The 18,913-nt window shown below is 47.5% G+C and overlaps 1 protein-coding gene across 6 annotated transcripts in view; it reads left to right on the top strand.

Annotated features, from left to right (window-relative positions):
- ccdc88ab (coiled-coil domain containing 88Ab) overlaps window positions 1-18,913 on the top strand; it is a 95,852-nt gene that overhangs the window by 20,292 nt on the left and 56,647 nt on the right. For all 6 annotated transcript variants that reach the window (XM_029752503.1, XM_029752501.1, XM_029752504.1 and 3 more), the window contains exon 3: window positions 339-447. In XM_029752503.1, coding sequence (XP_029608363.1) covers window positions 339-447 — 109 coding nt within the window. The remainder of the gene's footprint in view (window positions 1-338; window positions 448-18,913) is intronic.

Below are 18,913 nucleotides of genomic sequence, written 5' to 3'. Positions count from 1 at the left end.
TTGTGACCAACAGATGCATATCTGTATTCCCAGTCATGTGAAATCCATAGATTAGGACCTAATGAATTTATTTCAATTGACTGATTTCCTTATATTAACTGTAACTCAGTAGAATCTTTGAAATTGTTGCTTGTTGCATTTTCGATTTTTGTTCAGTATACTTGCGTAAAAAGGTTGGATGGAAACCTGATTACTGACTCACTTATCACGGTATTGCTAATGCAGCATTTGACTGACTGACTGACTGACTGACTGACTGACTGACTGACTGACAATTTACAGTTCCAAATGGATTTGTCTAATCTCTGCTGTTCTTCTCATCTGTTTCTTTTCCATAGAAATCCTAAAGCCACTGTTCAAAGAACCAACAAGAAAGTGAACAATGACTCAACACTGCGCATACAAAACCTCTCCATCCTGATCCGACAGATCAAGTCCTATTACCAGGTGAGTGTACAGTGAACCCTGAAGCCCTAATGGAAAAATGATAGAGTGCATCTGGTGCTGAGGTCTGGTTCGTTGTGCTGAGCTCTTTAAGCCATGTGCCTCCTAGCTATTTGGGATCAATGACGTATTTGTCCCTGAGGTTTGTCAGCAAGACAAGTTTCAGTGGAAACTGCTTTGTACGTACGTACGTACGTACGTACACACACACACACACACACACACACACACACACACACACACACACTTAAATTTAAACTACCCTATAAACACATACACACACATTGGAAAATAAGTATAAACGCACATATTTGAAGATGTCTGTGGCTGGTGTGATGTGGGACGGGGAACTCCATCCAGATGTCACAGAGGATTCTATAAATGGGCGGGAGCTGCATGCAGACAGTCAAAGGTTTAGAGCTGAAACTAAACACACTGATGTGGGTCTCGCGCTTTCACTAATGAAGAGCCGGGATGTATTTTGGCTTCAGTTTTGTGAAGGCTCCGAACAGTATTAAAATGGACACAAAAGTAGGAGTTACTTCCCCACTATAGTAACTTTAAAAGCTGTCTACCTGTAGTGTATCTGTTTTGCTGCTCAGCTGAGGTTTTTGCTGCATTAGATCATATCATGTTCTTGCATGTGAGAGTAATCTCAGAGCAGAGTTAATCATTTCCATTCTGCTCAAGTAATGAGAGACTTCCAATTCATCTGATGGACAGAAGGAAGGGGGGGCTTCCTGCTGACAAGATCTGGTATACGTCATGATTGCAGAGGGGAGGGGCTTTGGTCTTAATATCCTACATGTATTTTTTATTTAACTTCAAACTTTCCACCTTTTCCACTGCTGTCCTGTTGATATGGATAGGAGGGTGCACCCTCTGCTGTTTCCTGAAGTTCACGATCTTCTGCTTTGTTTTGTTGATGTTGAGTGAGAGGCAAGTCAGTTAAGAACAAATTCTTATTTACAATGACGGCCTACCCCGGCCAAACCCTAACCCGGACGACGCTGGGCCAATTGTGCGCCGCCCTGTGGGTCTCCTAATCACAGCCGGTTGTGATACAGCCTGGAATCGAACCAGGGTCTGTAGTGATACCTCTAGCATGGAAAGCTTATCTAGCAGTCAGCACATCTGTCCCGCAACTTTTTGCCAACCTCGCAGTAAAGAGGGAACACACTTAGTACTTCACATAGAGGGCAACAAAGAATTTCAGCCATGATAATTTGGTGTTTCTGCTGAAGGCGTTGCTGCTGGAAGAGATAATTGGTCGTCTCAGTGTGTCTTGGCACTCTGAATGATGATCAGGTAGTACGAGATCCAGCATGCACAACATAAACTGCTGGAATGCTTGGAGTTGAAGGTGTGGGAGTTATCAAGCATCACAGTCTCAGTGAAGAGAGGATTTCCCACGACTAAGTCTCCGTCATTGGTCTTCCTATAATCATCTACAGCTCAGCAAGTCTCATAGTAGCAACTGAAATACAATCTAATTTTATTCATCACATGCTTCATAAAGGACATGTGTGAACTAACAGTGAAATGCTTACTACGCAGTCTCATTTCAATAAGCCCAATGCTCATCATCAAATCAAATGTTATTGGTCACAGGCGAAAAAAACACAACAGGTTTAGACTTTACAGTGAAATGCTTACTTACGAGCTCACATCCACCAGTCCAGAGTTAAAAGGTAAGACAAATATTTGCTAAATACCATATTGAAGAGTAGGATGATGGCCAAGGCTCTGGTCAAAGCTTGGTTAACAGTCCTACTTGGGTAGAAAGAATGTCCATTACCTTGGAACGTCCAATATAAACATCCCTTGAACATCTCATTGAAACAGGGCCATTGTTTATCGACAGGTCATTAGCCTTGAGAAAGCCCTGCTAGGCCCTCTCAAAATGTCTTTCAAAATGATCTGTCACAGAGCCAAGAGCCTTAAGACCCTTAGTAGCTGCTTGTGGTCTTGTGTAGAGCACAGCACTTGCAACGCCAGGGTTGTGGGTTCGGTTCCCACGGGGGACCAGTATGAAAATGTATGCACTCACTACTGTAAGTCACTCTGGATAAGAGCATCTGATAAATTACTAAAACGTTAAGAACATCAACTCTCCGAGTGGCCATGGCAAGCTGGAAGCAGTAGCCTCAAGCACAACAAAACAATGAAGGTGTTGTGCTTCTAGGGTGGGTGTCATCAGGCTTTTCCTGGCCCTCCCTGCCTTTGTGTTAACCTCATGAATCATTATATATATATTCAGCCCAGTGTCCATTAGAAGCCCCCACTGTTTCTCCTGCCCTTTTCTAGCAAGTCTCTCAATGGTCGTTGAGAGGCTTCAGCACCCACAATCAACCCAGTTAACTGGAAACGCCTTGGCATTTTCCCTTTGTGTGGACAACAATGATCCTTGTGGCGTTGTTTTGGTGTTGGAGTAGACATGAGCAGAGCCTTGTCAGTTTGAGATCCACTTGATTACTACCTCATTCACTCTCATCAAGGGTTGAGATTGGATGGATGGCTGGCCTTTGGTGTGAATGACAACAGTTCCTGACTAGTAGATCAGAGTGATCCAGCTGTCAGCAAACACTCTGCTTTTCTTTTTCTGTTATCACTTTTTTAGCTGATTAGGGAACACCAGTAATTGCTCCACTGAAACAAGAACAGCTCAGTCTTACGATCTTGGATAATGTGTTTAGAAGCAGAGTGCAAAGACATTCTCTCAGATCAAAGGTCAATTGCCGGTCAACAGACCCCTTGAGATCTTAGTGAGGTCCTGACTTAAAGCCACCTTCAGCACATACTTCTTATTCCTAGGCTCTGGATTACCTACTATACAGCCTTAAGTTGTTATCTCTGCCCTGGCTAAGGTTCACCCTGGTTCTTCAGTGCTGCTAGTTATCAACCTGTATGACTGGTGGGCCTGGTTGAATCTAAGCCAGGCTAGTGGATGGGTGGCAGGTAGCCTAGCGGTTAGAGCGTTGAGTCGGTAACTGAAAGGCTGCTAGATCGAATTCCAGAGCCGACAAGGTGAAAAATCTGTCTGTGCCTTTGAGCAAGGAACTTATCCCTAATTGCTCCAGGGTCGCCGTTGATAATGGCAGACCCTGGCCATGACCCCATTCTCCGAGGGTGTCTCAGGGGGAGTTAGGATATGCAAATAATATTAGGACAAAATAAGCACCCACCAAATTATTTACATTTAGCAGACACTCTTATCCAGAGCGACTTACAATAGTGAGTGCATACATTTTCATATATATACACTGCTCAAAAAAATAAAGGGAACACTTAAACAACACAATGTAACTCCAAGTCAATCTCACTTCTGTGAAATCAAACTGTCCACTTAGGAAGCAACACTGATTGACAATAAATTTCACATGCTGTTGTGCAAATGGAATAGACAACAGGTGGAAATTATAGGCAATTAGCAAGACACCCCCAATAAAGGAGTGGTTCTGCAGGTGGGGACCACAGACCACTTCTCAGTTCCTATGCTTCCAGGCTGATGTTTTGGTCACTTTTGAATGCTGGCGGTGCTTTCACTCTAGTGGTAGCATGAGACGGAGTCTACAACCCACACAAGTGGCTCAGGTAGTGCAGCTCATCCAGGATGGCACATCAATGCGAGCTGTGGCAAGAAGGTTTGCTGTGTCTGTCAGCGTAGTGTCCAGAGCATGGAGGCGCTACCAGGAGACAGGCCAGTACATCAGGAGACGTGGAGGAGGCTGTAGGAGGGCAACAACCCAGCAGCAGGACCGCTACCTCCGCCTTTGTGCAAGGAGGAGCAGGAGAAGCACTGCCAGAGCCATGCAAAATGACCTCCAGCCGGCCACAAATGTGCATGTGTCTGCTCAAACGGTCAGAAACAGACTCCATGAGGGTGGTATGAGAACCCGACGTCCACAGGTGGAGGATGTGCTTACAGCCCAACACCGTGCAGGACGTTTGGCATTTGCCAGAGAACACCAAGATTGGCAAATTCGCCACTGGCGCCCTGTGCTCTTCACAGATGAAAGCAGGTTCACACTGAGCACGTGACAGACGTGACAGAGTCTGGAGACGCCGTGGAGAATGTTCTGCTGCCTGCAACATCCTCCAGCATGACCGGTTTGGCAGTGGGTCAGTCATGGTGTGGGGTGGCATTTCTTTGGGGGGCCGCACAGCCCTCCATGTGCTCGCCAGAGGTAGCCTGACTGCCATTAGGTACCGAGATGAGATCCTCAGACCCCTTGTGAGACCATATGCTGGTGCGGTTGGCCCTGGGTTCCTCCTAATGCAAGACAATGCTAGACCTCATGTGGCAGGAGTGTGTCAGCAGTTCCTGCAAGAGGAAGGCATTGATGCTATGGACTGGCCCGCCCGTTCCCCAGACCTGAATCCAATTGAGCACATCTGGGACATCATGTCTCGCTCCATCCACCAACGCCACGTTGCACCACAGACTGTCCAGGAGTTGGCGGATGCTTTAGTCCAGGTCTGGGAGGAGATCCCTCAGGAGACCATCCGCCACCTCATCAGGAGCATGCCCAGGCGTTGTAGGGAGGTCATACAGGCACGTGGAGGCCACACACACTACTGAGCCTCATTTTGACTTGTTTTAAGGACATTACATCAAAGTTGGATCAGCCTGTAGTGTGGTTTTCCACTTTAATTTTGAGTGTGACTTCAAATACAGACCTCCATGGGTTGATAAATTGGATTTCCATTGATTATTTTTGTGTGATTTTGTTGTCAGCACATTCAACTATGTAAAGAAAAAAGTATTTAATAAGATGATTTATTTCATTCAGATCTAGGATGTGTTGTTTAAGTGTTCCCTTTATTTTTTTGAGCAGTGTATATATATATATATTATTTTTTTATATATATATATATATTTTTTTTATATATATATATATATATATTAACATACCAGGTATTCACCACCCACATCCTCTGCGGCTGTTCAAAGTCTAGAAAAGGGCGCTTGGTTATTGACACATTGAAAAATGGGTTTGGTTTTCTTTGCTGTGGTGCCAGTTCCTGTTCCTGCTTTTTCATTTATCCATTTGAATCTCACACGTTCCAGATGGACATGTTAGAAATGTTATCAATTCTCTAGTTTCTATTTAAGGGAGTTAACCGCAGCATCTATAGTGAGCACATGGAAGCAGAGCACATATGGTGGGGATGTACAAGTGTGTGTTTGTGTGTGTGTGTGTAGTTTGGTATTGCTTTGTCTGTCAAGCTTCTGCAGTGTAGTTTCACTCTTTAATATCAGGGTAGGAGGAACATTATTGAGTTACTGATCGTGCTGACTCATCTCAAAGTCTTCCGGCGTCAGGCTAGAGACCTCCACTCCTCTGGGACTACCTCACCCCTTCATATATTTTTTACAGTGTCAGCTCTCTCATGTATATAGCATGTGTCCCAAGGTTTCTGCTATTGCACTTATAGACTGTCTAGACACACTGCTGCTTAAATATGTGTAGGCGCTAGTCACTCAATGAAATAGGAAGGTAATAGCCTATTGGGGGTTCTGTTGTTGGCATGGAGAGGGTATTACTACAGTACGATACTGTATTGTGGTGGTGTTTTGTAGGAAGAAGCAATACTCATGAATTGTTTCTGTCTGAAGGAATGATTGATTAGAGCCAAGTTGCCAATGCTTTCCTAGGTATGACTTTGTAGTATAATGCTAAGAGTGCATGAGATTTTCACTTTAAAATTGCATAACTTTTTATTTATGAAGTAGGCTATTCATTCTTTGTCATGTTCTTTCAGGATCTTCATCACTCAGCTGTACATCATACCTTCTTCAGCTAGGCTTTGGTCATTGGGATCAGGGCATGAGGTAATCATTGGTGGATGCATCGCTCACAGGTACTTCACAGTCCACTGAATTCCACTGTGAAGCTGTGATCCTCACCAGTCCACTGAATTCCACTGTGAGGCTGTGATCCTCACCAGTTCACTGAATTCCACTGTGAGGCTGTGATCCTCACCAGTTCACTGTGAAGCTGTGATCCTCACCAGTTCACTGAATTCCACTGTGAAGCTGTGATCCTCACCAGTTCACTGAATTCCACTGTGAAGCTGTGATCCTCACCAGTTCACTGAATTCCACTGTGAAGCTGTGATCCTCACCAGTTCACTGAATTCCACTGTGAAGCTGTGATCCTCACCAGTTCACTGAATTCCACTGTGAAGCTGTGATCCTCACCAGTCCACTGAATTCCACTGTGAAGCTGTGATCCTCACCAGTCCACTGAATTCCACTGTGAAGCTGTGATCCTCACCAGTTCACTGAATTCCACTGTGAAGATGTGATCCTCACCAGTCCACTGAATTCCACTGTGAAGCTGTGATCCTCACCAGTCCACTGAATTCCACTGTGAAGCTGTGATCCACTGTGAAGCTGTGATCCTCACCAGTTCACTGAATTCCACTGTGAAGGTGTGATCCTCACCAGTCCACTGAATTCCACTGTGAAGCTGTGATCCTCACCAGTCCACTGAATTCCACTGTGAAGATGTGATCCTCACCAGTCCACTGAATTCCACTGTGAAGCTGTGATCCTCACCAGTTCACTGAATTCCACTGTGAAGCTGTGATCCTCACCAGTTCACTGAATTCCACTGTGAAGCTGTGATCCTCACCAGTCCACTGAATTCCACTGTGAAGCTGTGATCCTCACCAGTCCACTGAATTCCACTGTGAAGCTGTGATCCTCACCAGTCCACTGAATTCCACTGTGCAGCTGTGATCCTCACCAGTCCACTGAATTCCACTGTGAAGCTGTGATCCTCACCAGTCCACTGAATTCCACTGTGAAGCTGTGATCCTCACCAGTCCACTGAATTCCACTGTGAAGCTGTGATCCTCACCAGTCCACTGAATTCCACTGTGAAGCTGTGATCCTCACCAGTCCACTGAATTCCACTGTGAAGCTGTGATCCTCACCAGTCCACTGAATTCCACTGTGAAGCTGTGATCCTCACCAGTTCACTGAATTCCACTGTGAAGCTGTGATCCTCACCAGTCCACTGAATTCCACTGTGAAGCTGTGATCCTCACCAGTCCACTGAATTCCACTGTGAAGCTGTGATCCTCACCAGTCCACTGAATTCCACTGTGAAGCTGTGATCCTCACCAGTTCACTGAATTCCACTGTGAAGCTGTGATCCTCACCAGTTCACTGAATTCCACTGTGAAGCTGTGATCCTCACCAGTTCACTGAATTCCACTGTGAAGCTGTGATCCTCACCAGTTCACTGAATTCCACTGTGAAGCTGTGATCCTCACCAGTCCACTGAATTCCACTGTGAGGCTGTGATCCTCACCAGTTCACTGAATTCCACTGTGAGGCTGTGATCCTCACCAGTTCACTGAATTCCACTGTGAAGCTGTGATCCTCACCAGTCCACTGAATTCCACTGTGAAGATGTGATCCTCACCAGTTCACTGAATTCCACTGTGAAGCTGTGATCCTCACCAGTCCACTGAATTCCACTGTGAAGCTGTGATCCTCACCAGTCCACTGAATTCCACTGTGAAGCTGTGATCCTCACCAGTCCACTGAATTCCACTGTGAAGCTGTGATCCTCACCAGTTCACTGAGTGCTGCCTGGTGATTCATCAAGTCTGTGGTGGGCCAGAAGGCGCTTTGGAGATCTATCTCGTTAACTCTATTTCACACTGGAATTAGTCATTTTACAAACATTCCAAGCGGCATTTTAAGTGATAATGTGGAGAGGATGTTGGGATTTATTGCATTTTTAGTTTCCTAGTAATGTTATTTAGTCATTTTGGGTTTGGCAGTATTGTTGAGATTAGTCCTGTTAAGGCCTCTCTTCTAGGCTACTCAATCCAAATGAATGTTAGACCACTTTTTCATTTGGTGGTCTCAGGTTGGCACGCATACAGTACAGAGCTGTTTGGAGCTCTCGCCAGCCAAACAATTTCCATGTGTGTAGCATCACATCAAGCTCAAAAACAGACATGACTTATAGGCCTACACTTTTCAGTATCGATATGAATTGAGAGTGGACCTGTGTTATGTCGCCCTTTAGCGCTGCTTTACTTTGGGGTGTGTTGTGAAGGCAGTCACTCGTTTTGTTTTCACTGCGTTAAGGGGAACAGAGCTCCATTCACACACAGGGCCTGGTCCTCGGGGCACTGAGTCTCATGTATCATGTGACCCCACCCCATGCCCAGTTTAGAAGCCATTAAAGAGGGGATGGCCCACTCACAGCCCAGATCCTCTTTGCTATCATCCAAACGTTAAATAATCCTCCACATATGAGGCTTTAATGCTGCATGTGTCTACTCTGAGCCCCAGAGTAGTGGAGCTTGTTTTAGAGGCTCAGGGAGGCTGTCCCTCTCTCGGTTGAGGCTGGCAGACCTACACAAAGACTGTGGGCCAGATGGCTGAGATGGCTGGAGCAGAGCCTCAGGTGGATGTTGTTGTTTTTGTCTTGGCCTTCATCATGGAAAGATTTAAAGGAATGTGTGTGTGTGATGTGTGCTGTTATGCGAAAGATTCAAGCTGGAGGTTGTTTTTCTTTCTTTGAATCATCACCATCATCAGCAATCCACAACATTTATTTCATTTGGGAACCTCATAATCCGTAAGGGATTTCTTCCGTGGCCCTAGCATCTGAAACATGAGTGAATCCAGTTTATTAGGGCATGTAGGCCTGCTTGTGGCTTGAGGCTAATCTCACATGCTAAGCCTAAATGTCCGGTTGATGTCAGAGCTGTGCCGATAGCTGGTAAACACGCATCATCCCCAATGGCCCCACAGTGTTGTCCTGGGTTGCTTGTTTATTTTTCAGAGGCCATAAAGATATGATTGAAGCTAGATTCTACTTTCATTCCTGTGTGTGTGTGTGTGTGTGTGTATATATATATATATATATATATATATATATATATATATATATATATATATATATATATATATATATACCAGTCTAGACAGTAGGAAAGTATAGAGAATGTGATTTTTAAGTTGGATTTTACAGCTCATGGCATCATGTTCATCCATCTCAAAAGAGATGGTCTCAGTGACCTTACCGTGTTCAGAGAAATTATAATTGTATGATCTATCATGAGTACTGCCCCTGTCTTAATATAGCCTAATATATAGCCTAACAAACCACCCTCGTTGAGCACCACCAGATCTCTAGCAGGCCTGGAGTACTCTGTTAACACTCAAACTGGCAGGCGTACTCTCTGTTAACACTCAAACTGGTAGGAGTAGTCTCTGTTAACACTCAAACTGGCAGGCGTACTCTCTGTTAACACTCAAACTGGCAGGAGTACTCTCTGTTAACACTCAAACTGGCAGGGGTACTCTCTGTTAACACTCAAACTGGCAGGGGTACTCTCTGTTAACACTCAAACTGGCAGGAGTACTCTGTTAACACTCAAACTGGCAGGAGTACTCTGTTAACACTCAAACTGGCAGGCATACTCTCTGTTAACACTCAAACTGGCAGGAGTACTCTCTGTTAACACTCAAACTGGCAGGAGTCTCTAACACTCAAACTGGCAGGAGTACTCTCTGTTAACATTCAAACTGGCAGGAGTCTCTGTTAAAACTCAAACTGGCAGGAATCTCTGTTAACATTCAAACTGGCAGGAGTACTCTCTGTTAACATTCAAATTGGCAGGAGTACTCTCTGTTAACACTCAAACTGGCAGGAATCTCTGTTAACACTCAAATTGGCAGGAGTACTCTCTGTTAACACTCAAATTGGCAGGAGTACTCTCTGTTAACACTCAAACTGGCAGGAGTACTCTCTGTTAACACTCAAACTGGCAGGAGTACTCTCTGTTAACACTCAAATTGGCAGGAGTACTCTCTGTTAACACTCAAATTGGCAGGAGTACTCTCTGTTAACACTCAAATTGGCAGGAGTACTCTCTGTTAACACTCAAACTGCACCCTTTCGCTCCATCCTGATCCTCACATAATCAGTTGAGAGGCTGGCTAAAATGAAACCCCTACAGAGAGGCCTATTTTTGACGGAGAGTAAGTGATCCATCCCCACGACCTGCTTTAGTACAGAAGTGTTTTAATTTAGCCAAGGATGACCCGAGTTTGGTACTCTAGAACCTTGAGCTACACCACTATTTCTATTTAGTAAGTGTTCTCATGACATTATAGCCACTTCAGCAGATGCACTTTATCCATAGATACTTACACTTAGGTTGTCTTATTGAGCATGCATGGAAGAGCAGCACATTTCAAGCTTAATTTAGATTAAAGTAGAGAGAACAGAGCTTGATTTTGTAAGAGGGGTGGAGCACTGTTGATTCCTGCCAGAAGATACCTGTCTCTGTGAGTGGTAGGGCAGGTTTCAGACCCTACGGGAGGGGAGTGTGGGCCGAGCTTGTGCCAGTGGAGGTGCCTCCATCTTGGGCATGAGCAGTAGCAGCAGCCCCCTCTGCAGCCCCAGGGCTCCATACTCAAACCAATCTAACTGATATCTCTTGAGAACAAAAGGAGGACAGGACTAATGGCCATGTGTTCTGTCCACCTGGCTAGGCCCTTGACAGTCTGACCCCTGGGGTCATTTGGTCAGCTGATGCTACTAGTGAATGTGACAGCAGGCATGATTACATGGATGCGTTGATGAGAGGTCTGTCATTTATCCAAACCGGCACTAAATCTATGATCTCTTGGAAATTACAGTAACCTTGGGCCAGGATTGAATTCTTACCTACATTAGCAGATCTGATGTAACCAGGCACAGTAGAGATCATGCTAGATGCCACTATTCACACCGGGAGGTATTCTGAGTTATCTGCGCTGAACTCATTCAATTACATAATCATTTTAAGTTGTGTACGCTTATCTCAACTCTGAATCCGACCTACAATACAGTCTAAAGGTTTTCATTATGCTCCTGCTTTTTTTGAAGTCCTCAACATTAACAGATCTTTTCTTGCATGAATGTAACAGGATACAGACCTGTCACGCATGGTGTTAAGTGGTGTGAGACTATGGTGTGTAACTAACTAGCTGGTTCTCAGGTGAGAAAGAGGAAGGCTGCTGTGGTGCAGCTTGTTTCCATTGTGTTGCTTTCTGGAGTTGCAGCCTCTCCCCCTCTTTCCCCGCTCTCCCCCTCTTTCCCCGCTCTCCCTCTTTCCTCTCCTCTCTGTGTGTCTTCTGCTATCTGAACAGCTGAAGCCCCTCTGCAGATTCATATTCACAGCATGTTTGTACTGTACAGCAGAGGATTGAAGTCCGCAGTGCTATGCCCAGAAGTGTGTGCATGCGCACATGTGTGTGAATGAGAGAGACACCCAGCGAAGATTCACCCGGCTGGGGAGAATTAACCCTGTTGTCGTTGCTATGGTAACCAGCTCTGAGTGCAGATTCAGAATGGTTGTGATTCAAGCATTCCAAGTTCTTAAGCAAGCAAGCAACCATCTTCCCCCTCTTCTCTTCTTCCTCTCCAACACACACGCACGCACGCACGCACACACACAGGCACACTCTCACTCTGCTGCACAATTGCACCCCTGTTTGAGTGGTGCTGGTAGCGGAACCTGGGGAGTTGGGGGTAGTGAGCTGCTTAGACAGAGACAGAAACACAGCAGTCTCAGAGAACCTCCCCTCCCACCCTCTCTCCTTCCATCCCTTCCTACAGCTGGTTCCTGGGGCTGGGGATCCACACAGCCAGGGCACACTGTGTTGATGCCCAGCCCAGCCCAGTCCAGCCCCGCTGAGGAACAAAAGGGAGTAGGTAGATCAGCATAAAAGTGCTTAGAGACGGGCCACGCTAAATGGCAATTGAACCATGAGAAAATCTGCCTACCGAGACCAGCGGTCCGGTTGTTGTCAGCTCGAATGTTGTCATTAAAACATTGTTTGATTGTGTTGACAAGATGAACAATGCTCATTGGTCAACCATGCATCTTTTGGTGCCTCGAGCGCCGAGCTAGAGGTGCCGCTCATGGGAGCAAGCACCACGAACCGCGGAGCTTGCAAAACTGCTTGCGTTTTGCCGCACTACTCATTGAAATGAATTTGTTTCTTAGCGCGGCCTGTCTGTAAGCATCTTAAAGCATATGGCAGCAACTGTATTAGAAAGGTATATCAGCAGGACAGATGTCAGCAAGCAGTTTTATTGTGTCAGCAGCACACTGTCTCATAAGCAAATCTATGGATTTCACATGACTGGGAATACAGATATGCATCTGTTGGTCACAGATACGTTAAAAAGAAAGTAGGGCCTAGTCTATCAGGAAAAAGAACATAGCCTAGTTAGCCAGGTAGCCTAGAGGTTAAGAGCGTTGGGGCAGGTAACCTAGCGTTGGGGGGGTTGGGGCAGGTTGCCTAGCGTTGGGGGGGTTGGGGCAGGTTGCCTAGCGTTGGGGGGGTTGGGGCAGGTTGCCTAGCGTTGGGGGGGTTGGGGCAGGTTGCCTAGCGTTGGGGGGGTTGGGGCAGGTTGCCTAGCGTTGGGGGGGTTGGGGCAGGTAACCTAATGTTGGGGGGGTTGGGGCAGGTTGCCTAGCGTTGGGGGGGTTGGGGCAGGTAACCTAACGTTGGGGGGGTTGGGGCATGTAGCCTAGCGTTAGGGCAGGTTGCCTAGCGTTGGGGGGGTTGGGGCAGGTTGCCTAGCGTTGGGGGGGTTGGGGCAGGTAACCTAGCGTTGGGGGGGTTGGGGCAGGTTGCCTAGCGTTGGGGGGGTTGGGGCAGGTAACCTAGCGTTGGGGGGGTTGGGGCAGGTTGCCTAGCATTGGGGGGGTTGGGGCAGGTTGCCTAGCGTTGGGGGGGTTGGGGCAGGTTGCCAAGCGTTGGGAGGATTGGGGCAGGTAGCCTAGAGGTTAAGAGCGTTGGGGCAGGTAACCTAGCGTTGGGGGGATTGGGGCAGGTAGCCTAGCGTTGGGGGGGTTGGGGCAGGTTGCCTAACGTTGGGGGGGTTGGGGCAGGTTGCCTAGCGTTGGGGCAGGTAGCCTAGCGTTGGGGCAGGTTGCCTAGCGTTGGGGGGGTTGTGGCAGGTAACCTAGCATTGGGGGGGTTGGGGCAGGTTACCTAGCGTTGGGGGGGTTGTGGCAGGTAACCTAGCATTGGGGGAGTTGGGGCAGGTTACCTAGCGTTGGGGGGGTTGGGGCAGGTTGCCTAGCGTTGGGGGGGTTGGGGCAGGTTGCCTAGCGTTGGGGGGGTTGGGGCAGGTTGCCTAGCATTGGGGGGATTGGGGCAGGTAGCCTAGAGGTTAAGAGCGTTGGGGCAGGTAACCTGGGGTTGGGGCAGGTTGCCTAGCGTTGGGGCAGGTTGCCTAGCGTTGGGGGGGTTGGGGCAGGTTGCCTAGCGTTGGGGGGGTTGGGGCAGGTTGCCTAGCATTGGGGGGGTTGGGGCAGGTTGCCTAGGGTTGGGAGGATTGGGGCAGGTTGCCTAGCGTTGGGGGGGTTGGGGCAGGTTGCCTAGCTTAGGGCAGATTGCCTAGCGTTGGGGGAGTTGGGGAGGTAACCTAGCGTTGGGGGGGTTGGGGCAGGTTGCCTAGCATTGGGAGGGTTGGGGCAGGTTGCCTAGCGTTGGGGGGGTTGGGGCAGGTTGCCTAGCATTGGGAGGGTTGGGGCAGGTTGCCTAGCGTTGGGGGGATTAGGGCAGGTAGCCTAGAGGTTAAGAGCGTTGGGGCAGGTAACCTAGTGTTGGGGGTTGGGGCAGGTTGCCTAGCGTTGGGGGGATTGGGGCAGGTTACCTAGCGTTGGGGGGGTTGTGGCAGGTTGCCTAGCGTTGGGGCAGGTTGCCTAGCGTTGGGGGGTTGGGGCAGGTAGCCTAGCGTTGGGGGGGTTGGGGCAGGTTGCCTAGCATTGGGGGAGTTGGGGCAGGTTGCCTAGCGTTGGAGGGGTTGGGGCAGGTTGCCTAGCGTTGGGGGGTTGGGGCAGGTTGCCTAGCGTTGGGGGGGTTGGGGCAGGTTGCCTAGCATTGGGGGAGTTGGGGCAGGTAAACTAACGTTGGGGGGGTGGGCCAGGTAGCCTAGCGTTGGGGGGGTTGGGCCAGGTAGCCTGGCGTTGGGTGGGGGGGTTTGGGGCAGGTAGCCTAGCGTTGGGGCAGGTAACCTAGCGTTAGGGGGGTTGTGGCAGGTAGCCTAATGTTGGGGGGGTTGGGGCAGGTAGCCTAGCGTTGGGGCAGGTAACCTAGCGTTGGGGGTTTGGGGCAGGTAGCCTAGCGTTATGGGGGTTGGGGCAGGTAGCCTAGCATTGGGGGGGTTGGGGGAGCTAACCTAGCGTTGGGGTAGGTAACTTAGTGTGTGGGGGTTGGGGCAGGTAACCTAGCGTTGGGGGGATTGGGCCAGGTAGCCTAGCAGTTAGGAGCTTTGGACCTGTATCCAAGAGGTTGCTGGTTCGAATCCCCAAGCTGGTTTAAAAAATCTGCCGTTCTGCTCTTGAGCAAGGCAGTTAACTCCCAACAACAACTGCTCCCTGGGCGCCGATGACGTGGACATCGATTTAAGGCAGTCCCCCACACCGGCTTGGGTTTTGCAACTGACTAGGTATTCCCTTACCCCTTGCCTAACCAAAAGTTTGCTGGTTTTAATCTCTAAGCCGACTAGGTGAAAACTTTGTCTGTGCCCTTGAGCAAGGCACTAAACCCTTATTACTCCTTTAAATCGCTCATGTAAGCATCTGCTATGTGACTAAAATGTAAATGTAAATTGAACAAAAATATAAACGCAACATGTAAAGTGTTGGTCCCATGTTTCATGAGCTGAAATAAAAGATCCCAGAAATGTTCACAAAAAGCTTATTTTGAAATTGTCGCATGTTGCATTTTATTTAATTTTTCAGTATAGTTAGCATACCATGTCAGGAGGATTCACATTCTGGCATAGTGAGGGTTGTGGATGTTTTGAGCAACTGCTTTTGTTAACTTATTTCTGCGATAACATGGTGTTATGTTTTGATGCACTGTGTGAAAACACTGTTTGAGCTGAGCAACATGGTACTAGAGAATGAAGGTTTGGTCTGAGCAACATGGTACTAGAGAATGAAGGTCTGGTCTGAGCAACATGGTACTAGAGAATGAAGGTTTGGTCTGAGCAACATGGTACTAGAGAATGAAGGTTTGGTCTGAGCAACATGGTACTAGAGAATGAAGGTCTGGTCTGAGCAACATGGTACTAGAGAATGAAGGTTTGGTCTGAGCAACATGGTACTAGAGAATGAAGGTTTGGTCTGAGCAACATGGTACTAGAGAATGAAGGTCTGGTCTGAGCAACATGGTACTAGAGAATGAAGGTCTGGTCTGAGCAACATGGTACTAGAGAATGAAGGTCTGGTCTGAGCAACATGGTACTAGAGAATGAAGGTTTGGTCTGAGCAACATGGTACTAGAGAATGAAGGTTTGGTCTGAGCAACATGGTACTAGAGAATGAAGGTCTGGTCTGAGCAACATGGTACTAGAGAATGAAGGTTTGGTCTGAGCAACATGGTACTAGAGAATGAAGGTTTGGTCTGAGCAACATGGTACTAGAGAATGAAGGTCTGGTCTGAGCAACATGGTACTAGAGAATGAAGGTCTGGTCTGAGCGACATGGTACTAGAGAATGAAGGTCTGGTCTGAGCGACATGGTACTAGAGAATGAAGGTTTGGTCTGAGCGACATGGTACTAGAGAATGAAGGTTTGGTCTGAGCAACATGGTACTAGAGAATGAAGGTCTGGTCTGAGCAACATGGTACTAGAGAATGAAGGTTTGGTCTGAGCAACATGGTACCAGAGAATGAAGGTTTGGTCTGAGCAACATGGTACTAGAGAATGAAGGTCTGGTCTGAGCAACATGGTACTAGAGAATGAAGGTTTGGTCTGAGCAACATGGTACTAGAGAATGAAGGTTTGGTCTGAGCAACATGGTACTAGAGAATGAAGGTTTGGTCTGAGCAACATGGTACTAGAGAATGAAGGTTTGGTCTGAGCAACATGGTACTAGAGAATGAAGGTTTGGTCTGAGCAACATGGTACAAGAGAATGAAGGTCTGGTCTGAGCAACATGGTACTAGAGAATGAAGGTTTGGTCTGAGCAACATGGTACTAGAGAATGAAGGTTTGGTCTGAGCAACATGGTACTAGAGAATGAACGTTAGAGCTGAGCAACATGGTACTAGAGAATGAAGGTCTGGTCTGAGCAACATGGTACTAGAGAATGAAGGTCCAAATCCAAATCAAATGTATTTGTCACATACACATGGTTAGCAGGTGTTAATGCAGGTGTAGCGAAATGCTTGTGCTTCTAGTTCCGACCATGCAGTAATATCTAACAAGTAATATAACCTAACAATTTCACAACAACTACCTTATACACACACGTGTAAAGGAATGAATACGAATATGTACATAAAAATATATAAATGAGTGATGGCCGAACGGCATAGCAAGATGCAGTAGATGGTATAGAGTACAGTATATACATATGAGATGAGCAATGTAGGGTATGAGAACATTATATAAAGTGGCATTGTTTAAAGTGGCTATTGATACATTTAATTACATCAGATGGCAAGATGCAGTAGATGGTATAGCGTACAGTATATACATAAGAGATGAGTAATGTAGGGTAAGTAAACATTATATAATATAAAGTGGCTAGTGATAAATTGATTACATACATTTTTCCATTATTAAAGTGGGTGGAGTTGAGTCAGTATGTTGGCAGCAGCCACTCAATGTTAGTGATGGCTGTTTAACAGTCTGATGGCCTTGAGATAGAAGCTGTTTTTCAGTCTCTCGGTCCCTGCTTTAATGCACCTGTACTGACCTCGCCTTCTGGATGTTCGCGGGGTGAACAGGCAGTGGCTTGGGTAGTTGTTGTCCTTGATGATCTTTTTGGCCTTCCTGTGACATCGGGTGGTGTAGGTGTCCTGGAGGGCAGGTAGTTTGCACCCGGTGATGTGTTGTGCAGACCTCACTACCCTCTGGAGAGCCTTTCGGTTATGGGCGGAGCAGCTGCCGTACCAGGCGGTGATACAGCCCGACAGGATGCTCTCGATTTGTGCATCTGTAAAAGTTTGTGAGTGTTTTTGGTGACAAGCCAAATTTCTTTAGCCCCCTGAGGTTGAAGAGGCGCTTCTGCGCCTTCTTCGCCACGCTGTCTGTGTGGGTGGACCATTTCAGTTTGTCCGTGATGTGTACGCCAGGGAACTTAAAACTCTCCACCCTCTCCACTACTGTCCCGTCAATGTAGATAGGGGGGTGCTCCCTCTGCTGTTTCCTGAAGTCCACGATCATCTCCTTTGTTTTGTTGACATTGAGTGCGAGGTTATTTTCCTGACACCACACTCCGAGGGCCCTCACCTCCACCCTGTAGGCCGTCTCGTCGTTGTTGGTAATCAAGCCTACCACTGTAGTGTCGTCTGCAAACTTGATGATTGAGTTGGAGGCGTGCATGGCCACGCAGTCATGGGTGAACAGGGAGTACAGTTGAGGGCTGAGAACGCACCCTTGTGGGGACCCAGTGTTGAGGATCAGCGGGGTGGAGATGTTGTTACCTACCCTCACCACCTGGGGGCGGCCCATCAGGAAGTCCAGGACCCAGTTGCACAGGGCGGGGTCGAGACCCAGGGTCTCGAGCTTAATGACGAGTTTGGAGGGTACTATGGTGTTAAATGCTGAGCTGTAATCGATGAACAGCATTCTTACATAGGTATTCCTCTTGTCCAGATGGGTTAGGGCATTGTGCAGTATGATGGCGATTGTGTCGTCTGTGGACCTATTGTGGCGGTAAGCAAATTGGAGTGGGTCTAGGGTGTCAGGTAGGGTGGTGATATGGTCCTTGACTAGTCTCTCAAAGCACTTCATGATGACGGAAGTGAGTGCTACAGGGCGGTAGTCATTTAGCTCAGTTACCTTAGCTTTCTTGGGAACAGGAACAATGGTGGCCCTCTTGAAGCATGTGGGGACAGCAGACTAGGATAAGGATTAATTGAATATGTCTGTAAACACACCAGCCAGCTGGTCTGCGCATGCTCTGAGGACGCGGCCGGGGATGCCGTCTGGGCCTGCTGCCTTGCGAGGGTTAACACGTTTAAATGTTTTACTCACGTTGGCTACAGTGAAGGAGAGCCCGCAGGTTTTGGTGGCGGGCCGTGTCAGTGGTACTGTATTGTCCTCAAAGCGAGCAAAAAAGTTGTTCAGTCTGTCTGGGAGCAAGGCATCGTGATCCGCGACGGGGCTGCTTTTTCTTTTGTAGTCGGTGATAGACTGTAGACCCTGCCACATAACCCTCGTGTCTGAGCCGTTGAATTGCGACTCCACTTTGTCTCTGTACTGACGCTTAGCTTGTTTGATTGCCTTGCGGAGGGAATAGCTACACTGTTTGTATTCGGTCATGTTTCCGGTCACCTTGCCCTGATTAAAAGCAGTGGTTCGCGTGTTTAGTTTTGCGCGAATGCTGCCATCAATCTACAGTTTCTGGTTGGGGAATTTTTTAATAGACGCTCTGGGTACAACATCACCGATGCACTTGTTAATG

This window comes from Salmo trutta, chromosome 5 (assembly GCF_901001165.1).
Source record: "Salmo trutta chromosome 5, fSalTru1.1, whole genome shotgun sequence".
NCBI classification, from domain to species: Eukaryota; Metazoa; Chordata; class Actinopteri; order Salmoniformes; family Salmonidae; genus Salmo; species Salmo trutta.
Note: the sequence above shows the minus strand (reverse complement) of the source record. Positions and strands in the feature narration are given on the sequence as shown.